Source organism: Megalops cyprinoides, chromosome 8 (genome assembly GCF_013368585.1).
Source record: "Megalops cyprinoides isolate fMegCyp1 chromosome 8, fMegCyp1.pri, whole genome shotgun sequence".
NCBI classification, from domain to species: Eukaryota; Metazoa; Chordata; class Actinopteri; order Elopiformes; family Megalopidae; genus Megalops; species Megalops cyprinoides.
In genome coordinates, this window is record NC_050590.1 from 8,195,108 (window position 1) to 8,220,077 (window position 24,970).

Consider the following 24,970-nt stretch of genomic DNA (forward strand, 5'->3'; position numbering starts at 1 on the left):
TCCATGTGCCTGCTGTAGGACTTATGCTATCCCAACTTCAGTGCTTAAACAAGACCACAGAAACCAGTCATCCAAGGTGGAATCCAACAGAAGGCACAGCCAGATCTCTAAAACGCCACTTCTAAGACCAAAGTCTGGGGAAGAAAACACCAAGTTTCTGAGTCATTCCTGGTTTTAAACAGATTTAACAAAAAAGTTAAAAAAAAAATGTTTCTGAAATAAACACACACACACAGTTCATTTGTGTTCACAGTTTATATGTTTGCCTGCCTACATTCTGGATTCCCTCACACCTATCTTCTAAATCCTTTTTAGGGCTCCTTGGCTTATATGTCCATGGAAATACACAAAAAAAAAAAAACAGCATTGAAGCCTTTCTTGTGATTGCCATGTTTCAGAAAGGTCTTCTCATACATCAAAAGTTCTGTGCACAACATCACTTTTTTGCCCCAACAGCAGCATTCTTTGAACTGTATAGTACCTCAATTATGTGCCTGCCCCTCTCAATTGCCCGTGCCTCAAGTGTTTTAGACATTGTTTCACTTCTGAAGAAAGGGTGTCAGTCTCTCTGTATTACACAAGGAACCAGACAAGGGCATTAAGAGCAATAGTCACATCTCAGTTACAGTAATAATACAGTATATGCACAAGAGGGAGAATAGCAGTCTTAAAACGTACCCTGTATATACCAAAAGGTGAAATGAATAATGCTTAGGAAAATAATTCTTTGGGGCTCCAGTGGTTCTTTAGGCCTGAAAATTCAGTGGTAAACAACGCAAGACATCAACAAAGTAATACAATAATACAGATAGGAAGAACATATTGTACACATAAATATGCATATTGCATTTATACTGCATTTCAAGTAGATGTACACATAGTCAGACTATTCAGAAAAATAAACTGGATTAGCTAGCAATTAATGTTTGCAGAAAAAAAAAAATCAAATGGATTCAGTTGGAGGCATTTGGCGCGATCTGAGGGTCGTTATTTAAAGCTTATTCTCTGCTGGTGTTGCAGCGGCCTTGAAGGCGAGTGGATCCTCTCGGATACTCCTCAGAGTGAAGCCAGAACTTGGGCGTCAGTCTCATGACTGCTGAGAAAGAGCGGGGTCAAGGGCAATCCCACAGTGAGCTTTGGAGAACAAAAGCCCCGTCTATGCATTATTCCAACCAGCCAGGCACACAGCATCACTGGCATGAAACTCTCAAATGCGCGGAATCCACCGAGTATTCCGGGGTGGTTTGGAACAAGGCACAGGGCAACTCTTTCAGGGCCATCCTGGCGAAGGACTGAGCCACTGCCACTGACCACATGCACACTGCGTTCTGTCCCCAGCTTCCACCAGGATCTGCCTTTACAAAACATTTCAGCTCAGGCTCTACGCTTATCTTGCTCTGCTGCCCTTTGGGGCTTTTGAGTGGCTGCAGTGACTCATGGCAATAAAAGATCTCTGCTAACCAACTGCAGCAGTTCTCCCTGCCCAGCGGAAGTATATACTGTGTGAAAGAAAAAATCCCTCTTCTCCTACCCACACCCCATTAGTACCCACAGTACTCTCCAGTTTCGCCAGCCTCTGTCAACAGCACATCAAATGAAAGTCCAAGTGGAACATTGGCCAGAGAAAAACATCCCTTCCCTTCCAAAGCACAAGAGCTATGTGCCCCCCCCCCCCCGCCTCCTTCCTTCTCTGATCTAAATATACATATTCATTCTAGGATGTCAAAAGGGATCGATGTGTCGAGTTCAAAAATGTAAAACGGGCTGATTTATGCAGCACAGTTGGGGGGTTGAGCTGGATGGTTTGAGTTGTGAAGATTGTACATCACTCGTGTTACTTCAAGTGTTGGCTTTGGGATGAGTAGTTACACCTTTGAAATGTTTTCTTCTTTCTCCCCTGGCTTGTAAATGACATCCTTTGTGCTCTGCTGGTTTCTCTCAGCCCTGGAATGACAGAGGACAGTTCAGGGAAGTGTTTCATGCCAGGATACATGCAGATTTTCCTGTGCACCAAGTACCGACAAGTGCTGACACTAGTACAGTTATGGGGACCTGAGGACACTGTTCTGTAGGAGATGCTTTCCCTTCAGGTGACACATTAAACTATGGTTATTAAAGGTCATGGCATTCTTCCAAGAGAGTAAGTGGCTCCCCTGTGTTCTGGCCAAAATCCAACTTGATCTCTTTCAATGTGGCCACCAGTTTCACTGACTCTCAGTCCCTATACCTACACACAGGTGAGTTTCATGGCACAAAATAGCTGACATCCACCACCCTGATGGGTACATCACCTCTCCTCGGCATGATGGGAAGTCCTCGAAAGGTGCTAAATGCATGCAATACATCATTAGTAGAAGCAGCAGTAGTAATAGTAGACTATTTTAAGACACTATCACACAAAAGGCAGAATGATGCTGGACACATGCCCTAGTGAATATTAGGACATCCATTTGAGAGTGAGCGTCTGCCCACCATTCACTATTGGAATAATCAGAGCTCAACTGATTAAGTAGAAGGCTGCCCCTCATTGGCTCTTTCTGTACAGCAGTGTAATCAGAGCGCGCTTTGTGGAGAGATCCTCCTCCTGTCCAGTTGCATCACATTCGCACATCATGTCCAACAGCACAGCTTCCTGAAAATGTCGAGCTGGCCTATTTGTCACAACGACACAAACTACATTTCGAAACCGGAGATGTCCAACGCTCCTCGTCGCTGTGACATTTTCCGTGACGCTGCTTACCCGATGACGTCCAGCTAAACTGATGCTCATTTTTTTTTTCTTTTGCATGCGGAGTGAAATGGACTCAGTGTGCTTTGGTTTGGACATATGAAAAGGAAAACAAAAGCACCTGTCAATCAATATACTGCTGAGATCTCATGTTCAGCCCTGCTGCTTATATATTAAATCAGATTTGAATGTCTCGACCAGACAGCGTGTGCGCATCATCATGTAAATCACTGCATGGCACCTGTCGGATTGTCACAGAACATGCTCGCTGATAGGTAGGTGCGTTTCTGCTGACAGGGTGTTTATGTGTAAGAAAAAGCCCTCAGCAGACTTTTGGGCTCTTTACCTCCAGTAACCTGAAATGAAGAACTGCACAAAGTATTCTCCCTGACAGTGACAATTGACTGCAGTTCCACAGTTCAAAACCATTTAACCTCCTGGATCTCCGTGGCTTCACCTGCTTTTTTTCACCTCATAAATAAAGACTCTAAGCTTTGCTGAGCTTAGCTAAGATCTTTTGCTGACTTTGAGCTTTGCTGACTTTGACAACATTCATGAGAAATTCCAAAAATACAGTACATTCTCGATCGAATGCACCTTCAATGAAGGCTGTTGGACACAAAATAAAGTTGCACAATATCTGTGCAAATGTCCTGGTTTAAGGGATTTATGTTTTGCCATGTACTCCAAGTCTGTGATCACCATCACGTGACTTTCTCTGGATTTAGAAAAATCTTTGCATCACTTGAGATGGAAACTACAGCTGTCTCAGTAACTGCAATTTTATACAGAAAGTGAGATTCAATGTGCAGCAACTGTTCCCTTAAGCACTGCAGAAAGAAACTGAAAAAGAATCATTTGCACTAGGAAGCAAACAATTTTTGCATAAACCACAGCATGAGTTAGAGCTTACTGCTTAGTACAACGCAAAGCCCTGTGCCTTGTCAGTGCTACAGAAAGGTTCTAAAATTTCTTACTTTTGATTATGGTTGCAAGGAGACATTTTACTCAAATCTTCTGAAGAAACTTAAAGCCAAGAAAAAGTGCATCCCCACGCTGCATAATAGAGGAGATCTGGGCCAAATACAAGGCATCTGATTTGACAAGGAAATTGGATGATTTATTTCTGGACAGCAGGAAGCAGGTGTGCTTGGAGGGGAACGCCATCACTTTCCCAAATGCAATTAATGGACATGACATTAATATTCATTTCAGTCTCCTTCTATTGCCTCTGATTTTTTGTGTTCATGTAAAGTTAGTACCTAATGTGTCTAAACTAAATCTAAAGTATCTGGTATGTCAGAGTGTAGTATTCATTCTGTCGATGTCTTACCTCTTCTTCCTCAACAGACACCAGACAAGAGTCACAATGAGTACAAGTCCCATCACCGAGGCCACCACAATGGACACCAGTACACCTGCAGGGAAATGGAGGAGTGGGATACTAAACATATGCCACTGTGAATATTTACAAATATGCAGGTTTATAGCATCCCATTAATGTGTGTTATCCAGCTACAGATTCTTTATGCTTTCTATCTCATCTTACAAACTTAATCTGATACTTTTATGGATTTATTCAAGTTTACCTGTATACATTAGTTACTCACCTTTTAATATAAACACATAGTTGAAGTGCATTCAGTTCGATCCTTAAAATCATGTTTGATCGACTATTGAACTTACCAAAATGTATCACAGACACATGGACGAGCGAACTAAATTGTATATTCGCCACAGTAAAATATGATAAGTAATGTTAGCATTGAGTATTAATTCCTTGAACATTATTTGTCCCACAGAAACAAAAAGGTGGGTTGGTGCTGATAACAAAACCAGTTAAAAACCAAACCATGCCACACAAAGTATAAAGTGATGAAAGCAAAATGAGGGTTTTTTGGTTCAACACACATATGGGCATTGCACAATTTGACACAATGGTGAACTGCTGTACACTGAGCTGATGTTTATATCCTGTGGAATTTTAGATCCTGTGGAATTTATATTTATATTTTTATATTTTTTAAACCTACTATGTGCCTTGATGCCCTTGTTGTAAATATTTGTAGCTTGTTTCTGTCACAAATGTCACACATTTTTATTTATGTCTGTGTTATTGAGCCATTTGTGTTTATTGTACATCTGTGAAAATTCTTGTTCTTGTCTCTCAGTGTCACTGTGTTACGTCTAACTGTTGTATTGTCACCGTGGGCCTGAGAGAAACGCAATTTCAATCCTCTGTATGTCCTGTGCATATTGGAGAATTGACAATAAAGTTGACTATATTCTGAATCCTTCCTGTGCCAAATCAGGCCTGAGGATGAGGGATCCATCTGAGGGATCACATGCTACTCTTTCATAAATGCCTATCACTGACCTGAGGTCAGTCAATGGACTCAATTTTGCAAGATCTACATATAGAAACATCAACAGCACCAACATCAACAGTACCAATGATCTACATCTCCACCAGTTAATCCAAGTCTGTGCATTTTCATTTTAATTCAAATTTAAAATTTAAATACACACTTTAAAAGTACTAGAAATATGTAAAACAGTCTGCATGTAAGAATACTGTTTGCTGCAAATTTTTGTGACAGGCCAAATATGACTTGTCACCATGAGTATATATGATCAGCAGGTATAATTTAAAAGGCCTAAAACAAAATATCAAATGTTTGCAAATACACAATTTGCTTACCTACATTTTATTAATATATGCACAAAATAAAATTGTCAGCTAAGTAATTATGATAGTAAGGTATAAATATTTATTCCGAAGCATTGATTTGAGGTCTGAGTTGACGACATGGGATCTAAGAGGCAAGGTAATGCATTTTTCCTCTTGAATAAATGAGCAAATGTGACAGTATAATTTGCTGAACCCAAGGCTGATCACGACGGGAGAGAAAGAACATCCTGACGTATCTGTGGCTCAGACCTCAGTCAGTGCACTTACTCATTCCTGAACGTCAGAAGGCTTGTATAGCAATGTTAGAGCATGGGGTGTCCGGTTAGATGTAGCTCAGAGGGACACAAAGTGAGAGCGCAGACACACACACACACACGGACACAGACACAAGCACTGCTGATGTCACAGATACGGACATACCCAAACTCATCCCAAGCAGCAGCCCTTGGCCATGGAAAAAGAGAAAAGAGAAGAGAACAAGTCTGAGCCAAAGAGACACAGAGAGGTCAGAGGTCAGAGCCAGGGGTCCAAAGACAAAAGTGGGGAAAAGAAAAAAAAAAAATACAACTAAGACTAGACAGTGCTTCTGTTGAGGAAAAAGGGCCAAACCAGGTCCTCTCTGAGGCAGTCCTAATTGTCTTTACCGTCATAACTCCATTCTTACTTGTTTAACCCCACATTTCCTTTTTGGTCATGATCAAGGTCATTTTTGGAGGTCATTGTTAATATGCAATCAACCTCTAAACCACAAAATCAGCAGAATAATATGCTTCCTTAGCACCAGGAATAGCACTTTTTAATTATTTGCAATTTTGATCATTTGGCTATAACCGCTGACAATACAAATGCCGCATATATGCACGGAATTGACTTCTGAACTGGCATTGTGCATTATAAACAGGAAGGCCCCTTCAGCTTGAGATTGTGTGGCTCCCTGTATTAATGCAGTTTTACCTGACCAATTAATTTAGGATGCCCATTTCTACTGGACCTTGAAATCAGTTTAACTTCCCAGAAAAAAAAGCCAATGCACATTGGAAAATGTACCAAAGGAAAATGGTTGGTTGCATGTACCAATACCAAGCACAAATGCGACAGATGGCCCTACAAGCCATATGGGTAATTTCATCTTACATCCAGACACTTACATGGGTTTCTTTCTGTAAAAAAATCCACCATCTGTGCCCGTGCGAAGACAAAAAGCCAAACTACAAATGCATTTTGTACTATATGTGCTGTCATTTATTTTACAAACCATGATCCAAAGATTCCACATAAAACTAGGTCAATGAATTGTGGTTTCCTTCCATTTCAAATCGCACCCAAAGCGGCAGCACAAGTTGTTAAAAAAGAGGAATGTTTAAAGACTTAAATGCTTGCTATTTTTTTTCTGTTCGACTACCCTGTTCCTTTGTGCGTGACTCTAACCACTTCAGTATATAATAATTGCTACACAGAAGTCAACTTTTCCCAATTAAATTCAAAAACATGCCATACTCAAAAGCTTCCCTTCTTTACATTCAGCACATGAAATAGAGAAGCGCTTAAAGGCTTCCCATGCAATGCAGTGAGCAGATCTGCACTAGTCATGATATATATCACCGTCTGAGATTTACTGGACTGGAACGAACCGAGGCATGATATCCCTACAGAGAGAGCTCCTATTGTGATTTTGTCCATTTTTCTATCCACTTACAAAGGAGTAACTGTACATTTTGTACACCCCCCCCCCTGAAAATTGATGTACACTCAAATGCAGTATAATTTTAATACCTCTACTTTTGGTCTTTTCTTTAAGCCTAATCACATGCTATATATGGTTCACTGTAAATAAGTGCTTCAGGTAACCATTCGATTCCTTTAATGTAGTACGATTGCCTTTGGTCATTGACCTACAGTTTTAGATGGCTAGTTAAACCTGGTCCAAAGAGGAAGGGAAAGAATAAGTCCATTCTGAGGAAAGCGTGGCTGTATCCAGCCAGTTTGTCCATTACCTTGAGAATGCTGACACTTCTGAGTCCTGCTGTGATAAATTATATAATGAACCTGAGAGCCTACTTCTAGAATGTGCGTAACTTGCCACTTATTATTCTGCCTGTGTCACATAGCAGATTATGCGCTGGCTGGGTGAGGGGCTGACCCTGGCCCTAGTCCTCCCACTCCCACCCCAGGGGCAGAGGGTATGGCCGAGCCACGCTGGGGGTGTTCTTCTGGGCTGTGGCTTGGTGGCGGTGGTGGCCTGTTTGTTTTGTGACGGTTGGGTCCAGCTGGTGAAGGGCAGGACCTTGCTCTTGCCTATACAGGGCTTTCATCAAAAAACGATCCACCTCCGTGGTCTCGTCAATGGGATGGCCGCCGAGGAGGAACCTGACGGTGGGCAGAGCCAGGTCGGACCTGCAGGCCAGGTAGCTCCTCAGGTTCAGCTTGGGAAAGACCACCTCCCAGAGGGCCTCCACCAGCTGGTCCTGGGCATGAGCTTTCTTCAGCTGGCGAGACACTTTCTGCTGCAGAGAGCTGTAGCATAGCCTGCCCTCGAAAAGACCGGATTTCCCCACATGGCTGGCGATTTGGGAGTTCTTCCAGAGGGTGGGGCCGAAGCTGGCACCATCTGCCGCCTTCAGTCTCGGCCACTTCTGTTTTGGAACAGCCTGCCCCCCACTGTTCTGGCTGTTGTGGTTGGCCCACTTCTTGCCGGCCCCTGGCCCGCGGCCGAGTATGGGCGGGACTCGGGACAGCCCGCCATCGTCCAGGTCGAATAGGTCGCCGGTCAGCAGCCGCTGAACGATTTGCCTTCTCAGGAAAGGTGGCGTCACTGTTATGGTACCATGCAGTCCTCTGCCTACACCGGACACAGAGCCAGTCACTGGTTTGACACAAGTGGCAGAAGCTCAGCGGGGTGGCGGTATGTGCACCGTGCACAGCGGCCTCACCAGGACTGGTGCTTGAGAACCACTGTCTGCTCCCATTGGACAGAGCCCAGTATCAAATCAAAACTGATTGACCCATCCACTGATAAAACTGAAATTAAGTCTCTGGTCTCCTCTCACAGGTGGCTGCCTGGCACAACCAAGACTGAACTGCATCTCTCATCTACCCCCCCCCCCCCCCCATGAAAAGTGGGTGGGTCTCAGTGTTTGATTCAATGTTGCATTTTGCTGCTCTCCATGCAGAGCTCTGTCCTGCTAAAATGATAGCCATAGCCATAGCCATAAATTTAGTGCCATGCTAAAGCTGAAAAACAGGCACATTCCTGTGTTTTTCACTGGAGATGGGCGCAGCGTGCAGAAGGTCATTACAGCAAACTAAAGCGTTCAGGGACAGTGAAGCCAGAGCTCACCTCAGACAGACAGCCATGTATGGGTACTTCGCTGTGTTGCTTGCATGAGTGCAAGTGGTACATCTGTGGTGAGTAACTAATTTTGACACAAATGTCATTGTCGTTATGCTGAGACGCCTGCTGTTTGTTTTTGTTTTTTTTAATGACACTAAATTTCCTTAGCAGATGCTCTAATACTTCCATGGCATACATCTTTATATGTTATCCATTTATGCAGCTGGATACGTATGGTGGCAACCTGGGTGAAAGACCCTACCCCAAGCGTACAATAGGCACACCACCGGTGAAATGTACCAATAGACCTGCTGCTTACCACTACCAAACACTACTACCCCAGTGTTCTTTCCCATGTGCATGAGGTATGACCAAAGAGCCACAATGCTACTGGCAGAATATGGAGCCGTTTAATTGCCAGACACATTTCCCCAATCATGGGCCAGTTCACACATAGAGACACAAGCAGGAAATGCAAGCGCAAGGCAGCTTGAAAGCCCGTCCCCAGCAGGAACCGCAAAGCACCAATTCTTGCCACACGTTGTGCTCTGATAGCTCCAGTTAGCCTGGCAGCTTCACTCCATTAAGGCACCCAACTGAGTCGCTGAAAGCTGAAGATAACATTGCCATAACTGTAGTAATACAGTACAATGGAGTCGCTTGATGCCATACTGCTGTTCAAACTCACCCTCCTGGAAGGAGACCAAGACAATCCTGTCCTCTGGGTTCTGTGGATTCCTGTAGTTTCTGTTGAGAGGCACAGGGACGGACTCTTGCTCGCTGGAGGAGAACACACCTGCTGCCAGGGCCATGAACTGGTGAGAGACCAATACTGCCGTTACGCACATATGGTGTTCCTCGGTTTCACAGTGGTGCATATAATAATCCTCAACACCTCCTGTGACTGAGTAGCACAAGCAGTACATATGCATGTGCTGTTAATCAGTTCACTTCTGACTGGTACTGTATCACTTGTGTATATGAGCTGAAGTTGACACGCCTACTCATTCTAAAATTTCAAGCATTTAAGCATTAAATGTCTTTGAATGCACGTTCCCATCATCTTAATCAGGTGTCCATACTTTTGACAGATACTGTTCATCTTCCCACAATGATAAAGTGTGTTGACACCAGAGATTGGGGTATGTCACTGGGGAAAGGGTGAGGGGAGCAGCACCATACCTGTTTCTGAGAGATGGAAATGGGGTTCCTGAACACAGTCCACAGCACACTGGGGTAGCATGGGGGGGTGGTTAGGGAGCCGTCATAGCGGTAGTACTCATCCAAGCGAGCTGGCAGCAAATCCCGGATGTTAAAGGCCGGAACCTGGATTCTCTGATCTACGTAACACCAACACAGAGCGGCGTTACTCAGTGAGGAATAATCACAGGAAAAGGCTGAGAAGCCATACATCACTGCCCTAGGCCTAGGTCTAGGTAGGCTGCCTCAAAACCCACACATTACATTATTGTCATTTAGCAGACTCCCTTATCCAGGTCGACTTACATAGGCTACAATTTTACCCATTTATACAGCTGGATATTTACTGAGGCAGTTGTGGTTTAAGTACTTTTCCCAAGGATACTAGAGCAGTGCCCCAGCAGGCAATCGAACCAGCAACCTTTGATACACGCCCTGCTCCTTACCACTACGCTACACTGCCACCCCATGCATATCTACAGAATACATCTAATTTGCAGTGGTTAAAGTCTAAAGTTCAACTTTTGGTGAAAGTTTCCATTTGTGAATGTGCCACATGCACACTGGGACTTTCCCTGTGCTTGTGAGCACTAAACCGCACGTGTGATTGATCTCAAAGCAGCCTGTGTGTTGTGCGGAAGATGTTGTGATTGAGTGCTAATAGGCATGCTGTGATTTCTGAAGTGTGCTGTGCAATATCTCAGAGCTCAATAAATTACCAATTTCAAATCATAAAATCTTACCCTTATATTTGATGCCATTGAGGTATTTCAGAAGCTGGTTGAAGGTTGGGTGGAACTCTCCGATCTGTAAAAGAAACATTGGGGGGGTTGGGGGGGGGGGGGGGGGGGGAGAAAGAGAAAGACTTAGATGAAGGTATAGAAATGATAGAAGAAATGATGGTCCTTACCCTTCTTGTCCTCTGGGCCTCACCTCAATCAGTATGCCCAGTACAGCCAGCCCGTCTGACTTGTCCACTGCCATGGAGACGTTGGGATACTTGTCCGAATTAAAATGCACCACATGCATCTGGAGAGAGAGGCTCAGTTAAGTCACACACTTGCTCACATGGAACCAAACATGGGTACAGATGTTGAAAAAAATATTTGTCATGGGTTTAGGATTTTAATCCACAGCAAAGCTGTATGCGCTTGTCACATTGTTAGCAATTGTCTAATATAGCAGTAACAACTCTTCTGCATAATATGGAAGTCAGGGACTGAACTTCTCCTGAAAGGTGTAAATTGACTAAAAAAAAGCAGGTGCTTTCCATATATAAAACTGAGAATCCTTCTCTATATGATGTAGTGGCACAGAGATACATAGGGAGCATTAAGCAGCTTAGTTACAAACAATATGCTTTCCAGCTGTATCTAAAAGTTTTGTTATGCCGGAGCAGCTCTACAAGGGTGTATTTGGTGATGGCGTCTATTGCTATAATCAGCAACTGATACAGTAATGTGACAGACAGATATTTGTAGCCTGGGTACGGACCTGTTGTGTCAGATGGGGACAGTTTCATACATTTTGCATGGTGTACATGGAGGCAATAAAAACTCTCATTTGTCTTTCTGTAATCATGTAATTACATCTGCTTTCTGTCAACACAGACACACACACACACACATTCTCCTTCTATTCTTATATCCACCTTGCTCACCAGATGCTCACACATAAATCTCTATACATAAATCCTAAGCAACAACCATTCTTCTCTCACCATGAGCGAACAGATAGCCTTAAACCCCAATTATAAGTTGTGCTATAATTCTCCAAGGCCATTAAGGCTTGGGGCCATCGGTTGGCCATAATACAGATTAGGCAGGAGGCAGGGCCCTTCACAAACAAGATCAAATTTTATACTGATAGTGCATGGCAAACCTGAAGGCGCAAAAACAGATTAGGTCCTGTCTTGAAGATCAAAGTGCTTGAAACACCTGATATCCTATCTCCTGGCCTTGACCCAGTGATAACACAGACAGTTTATGCCATCACCTCACAAAATGTAACACATGAGTATTTGCAGCATTTGTACCACACAGGGAATTTTTTTTGATTGGCTCATAACCATGCAAATATTGTTGGACATAAGAGGGCAAAGAGGTGATTTCATTTTCTCTTTACTCAGTCTTCACACAAGCAATAGACAATGCTGTTTGACAAAATCCATCTGGAGTGAACACTCATACTTCACAAGAAGCATCAAAATATAAACATATAAAGCGTTTGCATCTCAATGATGTGTTTACTAGGCAAACAGCTAAGTGAAGTGTGACCAACTTGCCCCACAGAGAACGCCGCCGCATTCCTAGAAAGGTGGTTATAGCGAAACATTATAGTCTATGCCCCTCAAGCCCTTTGAGAGGCGCACAACCCAGACTAACTGCTGGGGTTCAGACTAATTATCTCTTTCCATTTTTGTTGCTTGTAAATATATGACTGATTATGCAAATCAGGTGGCGACTATTATAGAGGCCGTCAAGAAAATCTACACGCAACCAGCAAAGGTCTCATTTTCATCTGAACATTGTGGTGCGATATAATATAAAAATCCCCGTTGGCTACTTCTTGTCACATTCTTGGATCAGACACGTCTTTTAATGATTTCTGTTTTTGCGCATCTACCGTTAACAGCATTCCCAACATATAATCTGCAGAAGTTATAGTTTGCTTCAGGACGGCCTTGTACCAGGGATCCAGAGCGCGGTGCCATTTCTGCTCCTTTTATGTCCGCGAACCCACCAGAACCATGTTATTACTAACACTTACTTTCACATACAAATTCTGGCAAATAAATGAACAGAACATTTCACTTCTTCCTACTGGCGGCTGCCCTTATTCAGGAGCTTCTGTGTATCTTACATTGTGTACACAACGCCCAGTAGGTGATTTGTTAATTTTTAACAGGGGGGGATGGCAGATGCATCTCAGTTACATTTCCCTCACTTCCAATGAATACTTCATTGTGTGGTATGTTTACTAAACAGCTTGCAAAATTACAACATCACATAATACCCAGCATCATTTACTAAGCCATTACTTGTGGCTTTGTTAAGACCATCGTTAAGGCTTTCAAAATGGGTTGGGAGTTAGCCAGCAACAGTGTGCTAGCAAGTTGCGATGTCAGCTACGTCTAATGTTAACTATACCTACATTAAAAAGAGTTCTGATCTTTGGAGCAACACTTCTGTACAATTTACACATTTAATTCTGTCCATACATCATGGAAGAAGAAGTGAAAAGTGAGGTTACCTGGAAAAGACATTTAAATACATAACTGTACACAGTAGGCGATTTGTTAATTTTTAACAGGGGGGATAGCAGATGCATATGCAGCACACTCTCTGCTACTAACTAGGGGATGGAGAGGGGGGATGTCAGGTTAACAGGGGGGATGCATTTTGGTCATTTTGCTAACAAGGGGGATAGCATCCTCCCTCACCCCCCCCTCAGATTGCCTACTGATTATGCCGATACACAGGAACAGCCGGATATTTATTGAAGTCGTTTGTTTTGAGAAGCTTTGGCAAACATACAACAGCAGTGCCCCACCTTGAATATGAATCTGCCAGTTGGATACAAGCCCATTTTAATACTGAGTCTGTATCACACAGTGTAATAATCAAAAGATGCCTGTACTATCAATGGCTTTCACTGAGTAGATTTTCAAAGACATGTTGCAGAATGATGCGTGATCTAAGATCCATGATACAATCTTCTGACTGAGTGATTCTGCCTGAGATATTTGATTAGTCTGTCTGATTGGTGAAGACAAATGAGCTGTCCGTTTGGGCATGTAACGTGCGTGGCACATTCTGGCTTTCCATGTATATACATATACATACATATACATATATATACACACATACACACACACATATATATATACACACATATATATACACACACACACACATATATACACATATATATATATATATATATATATATATATATATTTTTTTTTTTTTTATTATGGAATAAATTATCCTAATTCTTAACACTACCTCTAAAACCCAGCTGGTAAAGCTATTGAATTCCCTCACGACATCTCATAGCAACTGTGACTAATGGCGCAGACAGCAGAGGGAACATTTATAATGGTTCCTACTCAAGAGCAAGCATTATGGACATTTCCATCACACTCTGGAGTGAGGGCACTGTGAATGGAGGGGGCAAGATGGCACCATTACCGCAAGCAGCTGCTGTTCCCGCCTTAATGACCCGCTTTTGTTCACGTTTTTTTCTGCTAAAAAAGGACTAAAATGCTGAGGTACCGAAAGAGGACCAAAAGGAGCTTCTTAAACAGCCCCACACAGCTCTCTCAAATGCACAATGGCAGTAAGTATGGACTCACCTGCAGCATAGAATGAGGTTTAACTATAGACTAAGGGTGTAGGCAACATCACTGAGCCACTGCTCAGTCTGTCTGTGAAAGAGAGCAATCAGAAAGTGGAGATTGCCCACACTGAGTTTGCTGCATACTTTTTCAGTCACTCATGACGTGAACAAGCAGAGGACCTGTTTGTGTGTGTTTATGTGTGGATGTGTGGGTGTGTGGAGGCGGTATGAGGGGAGGGGTGTAGAGGGAGAGGTAGCAGGGGTTTGGGGTGAGGATTTGGGACCAACATACCTCAGCTGTGAACCGCTTGCCGTTGATGGTGTGCTCGGAGCCCTCAGGCTGGCTGGGGGACCCCCAGTGGAGGTGGAGCTGGGCTGCGGAGTAGTGGTGCGGCAGGCTGGAGATGTGCATTCTGGGAGGCAGGGACAGTTGCACTGTGGAGGGGGGGGGGGGGAACACACACCTGACCATGAGCATGTGACACTGTGGGGAAAGTCTTCAGATGCCCAAGCAAAGCTGGGAAAATGCCCCACTTAGAGAGGGAAGACCTGTTTAAATATGCACTCATAATAAAGTCATCTTTCACAATGAAGCGGCACGCTAACCTAAACAAAGTTCCAAGTCTGCACATCAAAGATTAACAACGAGAAGTGGGAAACGATTCCCCTTTAGCTGCAGGGGGATTAAAAGTCTTTCTTCATATTGGAAAGAAATGTCAGCATCCAATAAAAGGGGATTTTGACAGAGGGGTGTTTAAGCTGTCTGGTGTTAGGGATAAGACAGGAGAGCCCAGGTTTGAGGAACTCTTTGATTGGGGAACATAAGGAGATCACAGCAAATGCTGCATGCAAGGCGTTTCAAATCCTTCTCTTCCCCTGATATCTTCACAGCCCTTCCAATCTCTGCTGCCGCAGCCAAACTGAGTGTGGAGTCACAGGCACGCTTTGTGACAGGTGCAGTGACACACCTGACGCCCGTCCGCCATGTACCGCTAAGCCGCCGCGGTTGTTTAGGGGAGAGAACCATGTCAGCAGCGCACAGCCAAAGAAATGCCCTGCAAGTCTCAGATATACTTATTCACAAAGTAAAATGGGGCCTTGACTGGTGTTTAAACTCAAGCAGCCGGCTGGTTTAAGCTCAGGATGGAGAGTCATTGTGGTTGTGCATTATCTGCAGGCAACATTTTCATGCTTAGAATTCTGTAACTGATGAGATACCCAGACCAAGGTAAGTCCTAAATGTGGAACACAAACGCACTCATCTCCCACTTTAATTGTAATAGAACACAGTATAATTTTTAAAAAGGAACATAATTTCAAAATGCAAAACTTGAAATTATGTAAATGCAGAAATATATTCATTGCAAAATTTCTCACTTTTTTCAATTGAATTAAGTTGTATGATTAATGATTAAGCAATCATATTACAATTCATATTTTTTTCTGTCCAGGATCTTGTACCATGTAGCACTATGGTGGATTTATTGTTATGTGAACTAAATCATTTTATAGTCTTGTTTAACATACCATATTACAGTAAACAAAATATAAAAACCCTTAACATTGTCCTAGTGCAGGGGTGGCCAACCCTCTCCTGGAGAGCCACATGTCCTGCATGTTTTAGATCTCTCCCTGCTCCAACACAGCTGATTCAAATGATCAGTTTGTTATTCAGCAGCTTCAGGAGTTCATAACGAGTTGATCATTTGAATCAGCTGTGTTGGAGCAGGGAGAGATCTAAAACATGCAGGACATGTGGCTCTCCAGGAGAGGGTTGGCCACCCCTGTCCTAGTGAAATCTTCCAAAACCTTTATTCTAAATTTTACTCTAAACACTATTTACTCTGAACAGACTATACAAAATTTTAGCTGTTGCTTTTGCCTAGGCTGACACACATTATAATAAGAGGTGCTTGGGAAAACAACCTGATGTCAGAACACCCAGTCAACATTGATGTAATGTTTCTGCTGGACTAGGAATGACTGCACAAAGCACCAAACCCCCAAATCATAAAGGACCAACAGATCCCTGCTAATGTGCATGTGTTCGGCTGCAAAGGTGAGTCATGTGGGTAATCCTTTAGTGCGGTCCATCACCGCACAAACATATTTTCACTCATGAGCAATGATGTTCCAGGGCAACTGCAAAGGTTTTGAAACGTAAACAATTTTCAATGTTCCATCAACTAATTAAGTGGTTATGCAAAATCCTCGTTTTTTTTCTGACAACTGAGGAAACATTGCAGTTATGCATACTGTAGTGTTCTACTTTTGGGAAATTACATGGAATGGAATGCATGAATTCAATCACCTCAGTGAACAGTGACTTCTGTCTGACCCCTATATTACCACACTTTGGGTAATAACTGGAGACTATGTCATGCAAACATCACTATTTAGAGGCACACGACCATTTGGGAAACATCCCCTTAAAAAGGTCAGAATTAATGTGATTAAAAAGCTGTTGGGCCATCATTACCTCTCCCTAAGGGATCCTGTATTCAGTCAAAAGGTTTAGATGTGAAACCGTACCACAAGTTGATAAACTGTATACACAACCCCAGTGATTGTGCACTGATCAGACGAGTGGTGCTCACCTGAGTGTCCGTTGTTGGAAAGGGTCAGCTGCTCATGTGTGGACAGGTTGTAGTTTCGCACCTCGATGGGCTCCAAGGTCGGGTCGTACCTCAGCAGCTCCGTTTCAAAGTCAATGGGTGACTGGAATGTGCCACCACAGTAGGGGTAGTGCTTTGACCAGTGGTGCTCTCCTTCCGGCCCTGCAAGGCAGGCAAAAGTGGTGAGGTCCACATTACTGTCTTCGGGTTCCTCAAAAAAGCTTTTAAGCCTTTTACAAATATGCAGATGGGTCTACTGCAACTCAAACTATCTTGACGCAGCTAAGCAGACAATCATTAAGGCCCTTTGATCCACAGCACGGTTCAGTAACTTCAATGGCATGTTTTCAGGGAACACTTACACATCCAGAGATAAAGACCCATAGGGTTGGCATAAGGCATTTGACCTCCTGCTATGTCAAGTTAGCCTAATTAGGTAACTGAGAACAAAGCCATGACCTACAGTGGAGTGCACCACTTGCAAGACTTCAAAAGGCCACCAGGGCAGCTTCCTGGCTTTTTAATTGTTTTATCAGCGACTGTAGGGAGGCGCCATACTCAGCATGAGGTAAGAAAAGGAAAGTGAATGCCACATGCCAGTCTACAGTCTGCAGCTCGCCTGCACTCAGCACCGTGGATGATAATGTTGTGGAACAAATGGTGAAGCATGGGCAGAAGGCACCCGTCCTGTTTAAAATGACAGACTTCTGTAAATCGAAGGCTTCCAAATAAAGTCCACGTTGGCAGGCAGCCCTATCGAGTTTTCAGCGTGGCTTACATGGTTGTTTTTATGGCTGGGGAAAAAAAAAAACGGTAATGAGTGACAACTTGTTCAAATAAACCCTGCACATGAGAAGGTAGCAATTGACTGGGGGTGGGAATGAAATATAATATTCTTTAGATGGGAGAGAACTGTCATAAATGTATTCTCTGAAACACGCCACGTACAACTCCCTGGAAAACTCAATTGCCAAGTACATCCATTGCAAAGTGTCCCTTCAGAAAGCTAGTAATACATAATACAATCACACAGCTTTAATCACACAGAGCTTCACAAACAATGTTGTTTATGTTCTCAGAATGTCAGTGATCAGGCATAGGTTAAAAGGCAGACCTCTGAAAATGAAGCTCTTCAGGAAACTGGTTGCAAAGGGTGTAGTACAGTACAGGGACCCGAGTGAAAGGGCATTGTGAATGGAACACAGGGGGGGTGGAACTGCCATGCGCCAAGACACAGGGCCTCATTGATATGGCCTGACATTGTGAAGTCCACTCGCTGTGCATGTGTTTAAAAAGCACAAAGCCATCCCTGTTTTATTGATACCGTTTAGGATGGGAAATTCATTTTGTGCCGATGTTTATTCAGCAATCCAAAAGATCTCACGCCGAGATGAATTGCTGCACATCAAAATAGATGCCGTTACTGAAACTGACTTGATCGACTTAACGCTCCTGCACACTGCCCCAGGCTGACTGTAACAGAGATGCTTGATTCCATCAAGAAAGAAATAAATCTTAATTCTGAGGAAATGAGTTGGCAGCCAGTGCTAGTGAAAGCAGCACTGTCACTTGCTGAGGAATCAGTCTCACTTTGCAGAGCAAAATTTACACACGAGCAAAGATGAAATAACATTTCCGAGGAAAAACACGCTACTAATTAACAGCAGTAAAACAATACTGTGAACACTTCCAAAGCCCAATGCAACTGTACAGTATGCTAGAGGAACCAAGACACTAACAGACTCAGAGTTGGAGGTCAGGGTGGGGTGCAAGGGGAGCCTTGATGTTGTCACCATACCAAGGCAATTAGAGACATAATGTTGAATTCAATTATAGCAAGTGGTGCCTTTCACATAATCCTGATCTTCATGCGACTCGCTCTGCTCTGTAATCCTCCATCTTGGTTAGTTTTCAGTGGCATCATTTAATGGTTTCACCACTAACCACCACCATTCACCACTCACGGACAACCTGTCACACACCCGCCACACAGTCACACACATCAAGCTGCACTTTGCTGGTGTGGACAGTTCATTTATGATAACACGGTGCGACAACCATGGCAACCATAAATGAGCTATCACCAGTGAACTTTGCCTCGGGAGGCACGTGAAACCACATCTCCATCCTCCGGTCAGTGGGGTGTGATCCAAGCAGCACTAGGACCCAAAGGGCCTGCCGCCTCCAGGCGGTGCATTTCATACAAGAGCTGACAGCGCAGCACTGCACAGGCCAGAATGAGTTACACACTGCAACCCAATGGCGCATGAAACCACAACAGATATGGAGCCTCTTTGGTAGCTCCCCTGAAATTACAAGCATCATATCAACAGCTCTTCCGTTCTGCAGTATGGAGGGAGGGAGCTGACAGTCTGCCCTTCTAATGGCAAGACACAAGACAATGGAGCGGTGGTCATTAGGAAGGTTTTCTTCTCAATCCTTCAAACCTTTCAGCTGCAATCCAGTCTATTTTCTATGATATTGTGCTTATTAATTATGGCAATATTTTATCAGCACTCCTACACCAGTACTCTAAGCTGTACCCATTAGAAAATTTCTGAGCTGCTATGAAATGACTGAACTCACAGTCTTAAGTTATTTAGTCATATGACAGTTGGCAGTCTTCCAGCTTTCTTCCGAGGCCTTTTGAAATACAAAACTGGAATATTTATCATGGCAGCTGCCCCTCCCCCACAGTAGTTTTGCATAAGAGTCAGTTTTATAAAATAGGCTTCAACATGGCTCATTTTATGCAAAAAAAAAAAATTCTTGAACAAAAAAATAAAAAAAAAACTTGTGTGTGGACTCCCAATTATCTTATTTTGAAATAATAGTCTTCCCAAACTTTTCATTTAGGGTTACCAAGGGTGTGCGTAAGTGTTTATGCTGCAACTGCCCCTGTGTACAGTCATAGGGATGCGAATCTTCTGTGTATGTGAGCTGAGAAATGTCACTGACTCAGGTCTATTCAGCCACAACAAAGCTCTCCTTATTGTGGGGGAAGAACACTCCATGCCGGGTACAGTGAAAAGTGTGCCTATAATAAGAAATGCAAACTCTCTCTCTTTCACCCATAATTACTTACTTTCCAGTTCATTTAAAGGCAATTTTCACTCCTATAATCAGGTCAGTTCCCTTTTTGCAAGTCCTCACAGTTGCCCTCTGAATAACTTGACCCTTTGTAACCTCTCCACTTTGACGTTTTTCACAGATGAGAAATGCTGTTGTCTTTTTCTCCTCTCTACAGAGGATGAGTGTTCTGAAACTGATGGCTACAGGGCTATAGAAGGAGAACACTTCAAGGGACATCATTTACGATTGGAAACCCAATTGTACAGCCACCATGTCTCCAGCTGTAGAGGATCCGCCAACTGAGACATGGTCAACCCATTATCCAGTCTGCGCACATGTGCATGATTAGTCTGTTGCCAGCCTCTGTAACTTCGGCCCCCGAAATGCCCTTTGTCACCCTGTCAACGCAGGAGAAGCAGCGGTTTGACTCAAATCTGAAGCATCTCTGAATCAGTAGCGGAACCAGCGAGACTGCCATCACCCAGAGCGGAGGACGTCTAGGCGCATCTGCCTGCAGTTTTCACAAGTGCAGACGATGGCCACTAAACTGCGTCACACTATGCAAAGCGTGGGGCTGCTCTGACGTCATCCATGTCTATCCGGAGCCAGTCACACTCACTAACCCTCCACTCAGCCCTGTCATTTCTTTGCATGCCTGCAAAACCAAAAGTTTGCCCGCAACAACCTATGCATGACAGGGGATACTGACGCATAATGTTACCGCACCATAATCTTAGTAGGTGATGGGATTTTGGGGATAAGTCTGTGGGCTGGTCTGCAAGGTTATGGATTCCTGTCATGTTAGGATTGAAGACGCCAAGTGACAAGACAGAAATTAGCAAACCAGGTTTGACTGCATAGCAGGGAGAGTGTTACCTGGTGACATCAGGGGTGGTGCAGAAGGGAGGATTGTCCAAAATGGAGCATCACTATACTTCTATCCATTTAATTGTCATGGATGAAATGTCATGGACACCTGAGCAACTTAACCTATATCGCTTGAATGTCTGGCCTCTCATGTCTCAAGCTAGTACTGACAGATCCAAACAGCACCTTTCTGAAGGTATCCTGAGTTAACTGTAATTGGCAAAAACAGAAGATGATCTCTTTGGTTAAAGCTACTGTACCACCAATCATACATGAACAGATTTGTGCCCAATTTCATTTTGATAGTATCTTATGATGTCTAGTCTTTAGGAAAACAAGGTGTAGGCCAATTAATTGCACTAGACAGTGACAGCAAACAAGGTTTTGCAAGGCACTGCATTAATTGTAGCTCAGAATGTGCAGGGTGGGCCAGCCAAGAACCACCAAGCACAGCAAGAGACATTTCATATCTATAAATGAGCTCCTTACATACAAAACTTCCTTTGTTTGAATTGAATTTTTGCATTTACACCAGTAAGTACACCGGTATTGACACCAGCAGCCTGCAATTTATGAAATGTGTCCCTAAAAATCATAAACTCATTAGTGACAGGGTACAGTGTGACTGCCACCCATGATTCAGAGAAACATTCGTGAGGCAGGTGAAAACCACCCGTTTAATTTGCCTCATGCATAGCCAGTACAATTTTTAAATTATGCAGACTTAAGTCTGAACTAGCTAACACCAAATCAATAGTTTGGACCAATGAAAACATTTCTTCAAAAACTGGACAATTTATTACCCAGACACTTCCAAGGGTTTTAGCACAAATCACCTACTGACATAAATTAAGAGCTTAACATTTGCCATTTTTTCCAGTGATATTACTGATAAACAGACCAAGAATGATTGATCATTAAAGACCTTCACTGCAAAATAATTCCTTGATAAAGATGGTTAAAGCTGATGCTTTCCATTAAGCAGAGCCCCATTACACTTTTCTGCACATCAATTAGTCCATGCTTTCAAAGTGATCCTTTAACAGGTTAAGGAATACAATTTAAAAAGGGGGAGCTTGACGTGATGAAATGCTTTGTTAATTATGGCCCAAGTGGCATTCACGTCAAGCATTGACATAGAAGAGAAAGGCAAGAGCCAGCGGCAGTTTATCACCTCGCCTCACAGGGGGTTACTGCGTGCCACTTTTAGCAGCACTGAGGAGAGGCACATGGTGCCGGAGAGAGATGACAGGGATGTTGTGGATGCTTTTCAGTTCAGGGAAGAATGGGGGGGGGGGGGGGGGGGGGGGTCAAAACAAGGTCGGACGCTGGGTTACGTTCAATCCCCCTCCCCTCTTCCCCCCCAGGCACCATTGATCTTTTCATATCCTTACCTTGGCAAGCAACCCGGCATGAGTGCCCGAACTGGTATGGCGTTTCGGCATAATGCTAAAGAGTCCATCCTGGAATAGGTCTGACTCACGAGCAAAGCAATCAGACTTCCAAGTAGCCCCCCCACCCACCCCCACCTTTATTGGACCAAGGGCAACAGAACAAACTAGTGAAAATAATTATGTGTTGAAATTTTCCAAGTATCTGTCTCATCACGCTTTCATTTTGTCAATAAAAAAAAGGTTAGATGCTCTCCTGGCCTGGCCCAAATAAAGCAGGACAGTAATGTGAGGGTGAATTTCCTCAACACATAAAATTTGGTTAATAGAAAAGCAACTAGAGAGCAAAATGGAGCAGCACTGCATTGTCACAGTACTTACAAATGCTGTTTTGTTACCTCTACCTGCCCAGCACTCGACACCTCTGAAAGCCAAATTTAATTGCTTAGGTGAGATGACACTACCTCATGGTGTGCTGTGTACACTTGGAAATTATGGGGAGTGCATATACCTTACTTGTGGCCCGTAATCTAACGCTGCCTTCATGTGTGTATGTAACACACAAATTCACAATATCGCATCACGCAAACACCACAACCAAAAATGACTCACCCATATATGTCCATTTTGCACCTGGGGAAAAAAAAGCAAGAGGGAAAAAAACGTCAGTATGATAGAGGCCATCCTCGGTTTACAATCTGTTAAGAATCTGATTTCCCCAAATTAAACGCTTATGTTTCTGTATCTGTCTCCTCTGCCATTGACACACTCCAGCTCTACTAGTCAATATCAGCAAGTTTCAGTCAGCACAAGCACTGTGCAGACAGCCTGCATAACATGGGTACAAATTGAGAGTTATTTAACACGTTAAAGCCTTTAAACAGAAGGGACACTGAGTCAACACCGCATATTCTCGGTCATGGAGTAGGATCCTACTGGGAGGACATCACTAATGACAGAGGCAACAATGGGCAACAACAAAACACAACACCTTCTCAGCTAACAGTTCATCCAAATGGCAGAATGTCTGCGGCAGAGAGCAACACTCCATTCTGGATAAGCCCTATAGGAATGAATCCTGGCACTCTGACGCTAAAACATGGGGACTTTTAATTCCATTTTATAAATAGATTCAAATTTCACAGCTAAGGTTGCACCTGGGTACTGAATTCAAACATATGCATGCACACAATACACTTCTCATCTTCAGTCAACTTTTTCGTAAAAGAGACAAGAAAAAAGCCCTGAAGATCAAAAGGAGGAAGCAATGGATTTGCTGGATTCCATACAATTCAACACAAACCACTTTAGCGAAATCCATCATCCCGGAAATTGGCGATTCGCTATCAGTTCATTAGCATAGTCATCTAAATTTGATTAGAACCATTTGCGCCAGTTTGTTTCCATGGATACTATAGGTATGCTAATTTGAGGGGATATCACGATCACCAAGGATAATACAACGAACAATCAACCATTCATTTTCAGTAAGTTTACAATTCTACCCAGATTTATGTTGCCATTTATATCAAAACATTAGCTTGACATTTCGAATGAATACCACAATACCATGTTTCATTTATACATGAATCCATGCCATTCTTTGGCAATAATCATTCAAAGTTCTTTCGAAAAAAAAGTTAAAGGGACTTAGTGATGTCTTAATGAATTGGGCGACGGTAAAAGTACCAGTATTTCTCTGAATACGGTTCGTTATCAATGCATATCTCTCAAAAACTGAATGATAACGACTAAAAGTTGTTGCTTAGTTTTAACATGCACGCTCCGTTGTAGGTATATGCTACCACGCCGTGCAATGTTGCCGCTTGCGGTGAATCAATCTCAAACTTAAATAAGAAAAAAAAATCTTACCATGAGAAGCGGTGACAGTCATAAAATATAGAACCTGGAGTAACGTCGAGGCTTGCAGGTGGAGGATGCGCATGTTTGTTCTTCAAAACGTTGAAATCGACCGTAAAAACCACTGCAAGAGACTGACTTACTAGCAACGTCTCCCAAACCGGCTTTTATAGTATTCATGCCAGCTTCATTCTTGCGCCCCATGACGTCAGATCAATAACAAACCAACCCTCGGCGTCTTTGCGAGTTTAGGTGTAATGAGCACGCTTACAATTGTCTCCAAAATTATCTGTTCCCGCCTGATGACCAGAAAAAAGGAGACAATGCTGTGGCACTACCATAGCACTGCATCATGAAAGTAAGAAGGAAAATATAACAATTTCCTTGTCTGCCCCCCGGCACGTTTATGTGTGGAAGTCGCAAGGGATTTTCAATTGCTTGCGATTCCTCACACAGTTTCAATGCATAATTTAATTAAATAGGCTAAGTAATTATTGAATAAGCGATAGTCAATTGAATTAATTAAATAAGCAATTAACTACGTATTAAAACAGCACCCGCTTCAACCAAAACTTTAAAAGAGACATATCTCTTTTTTTTTAAATGCCAGTAATATAATACCTCTTCACGGGGAATGGGTTTTCACACGAGTCAACATTATAATGCATTATTAGAGTAACTTCTAAATGTGAAATTCCTGCATTCAAAGGATTCGATGTAAAGGCATAACTTACAGTGTAGCCATTCGTTTATAGTTAATGCATATAAAAACATTCATCCAGAAACTAATTTCATTATTTCTCTTGTTTGTAAAGTGTTGAATTTGTTGAGGCCAGTAAATTAGAGACTAATAACTGAAGGGGCAGGTAGTGT

The 24,970-nt window shown here is 43.0% G+C and overlaps 1 protein-coding gene across 2 annotated transcripts; it reads right to left on the reverse strand.

Moving 5' to 3' along the window:
• Positions 1 to 1,674: 1,674 nt before the first annotated feature.
• On the reverse strand, positions 1,675 to 24,254 carry ca12 (carbonic anhydrase XII). Of its 2 annotated transcripts, XM_036535493.1 has the most exons (11): positions 24,110 to 24,249; positions 22,850 to 22,870; positions 16,890 to 17,069; positions 14,585 to 14,727; positions 10,885 to 10,980; positions 10,695 to 10,758; positions 9,934 to 10,091; positions 9,440 to 9,566; positions 5,841 to 5,864; positions 4,062 to 4,146; positions 1,675 to 1,944 (listed from the first exon to the last, which is right to left on the reverse strand). In XM_036535493.1, the coding sequence occupies exons 1-11, from the start codon at positions 24,180 to 24,182 to the stop codon at positions 1,866 to 1,868; spliced, it is 1,050 nt and encodes a 349-aa protein (XP_036391386.1). In that variant the 5' UTR covers positions 24,183 to 24,249; the 3' UTR covers positions 1,675 to 1,865. The 2 variants fall into 2 exon arrangements, with proteins under 2 accessions (XP_036391386.1, XP_036391385.1); XM_036535492.1 differs by lacking the exons at positions 1,675 to 1,944; positions 4,062 to 4,146; positions 5,841 to 5,864 and adding an exon at positions 5,982 to 8,259 and having other exon boundaries at positions 24,110 to 24,254.
• Positions 24,255 to 24,970: the final 716 nt, after the last annotated feature.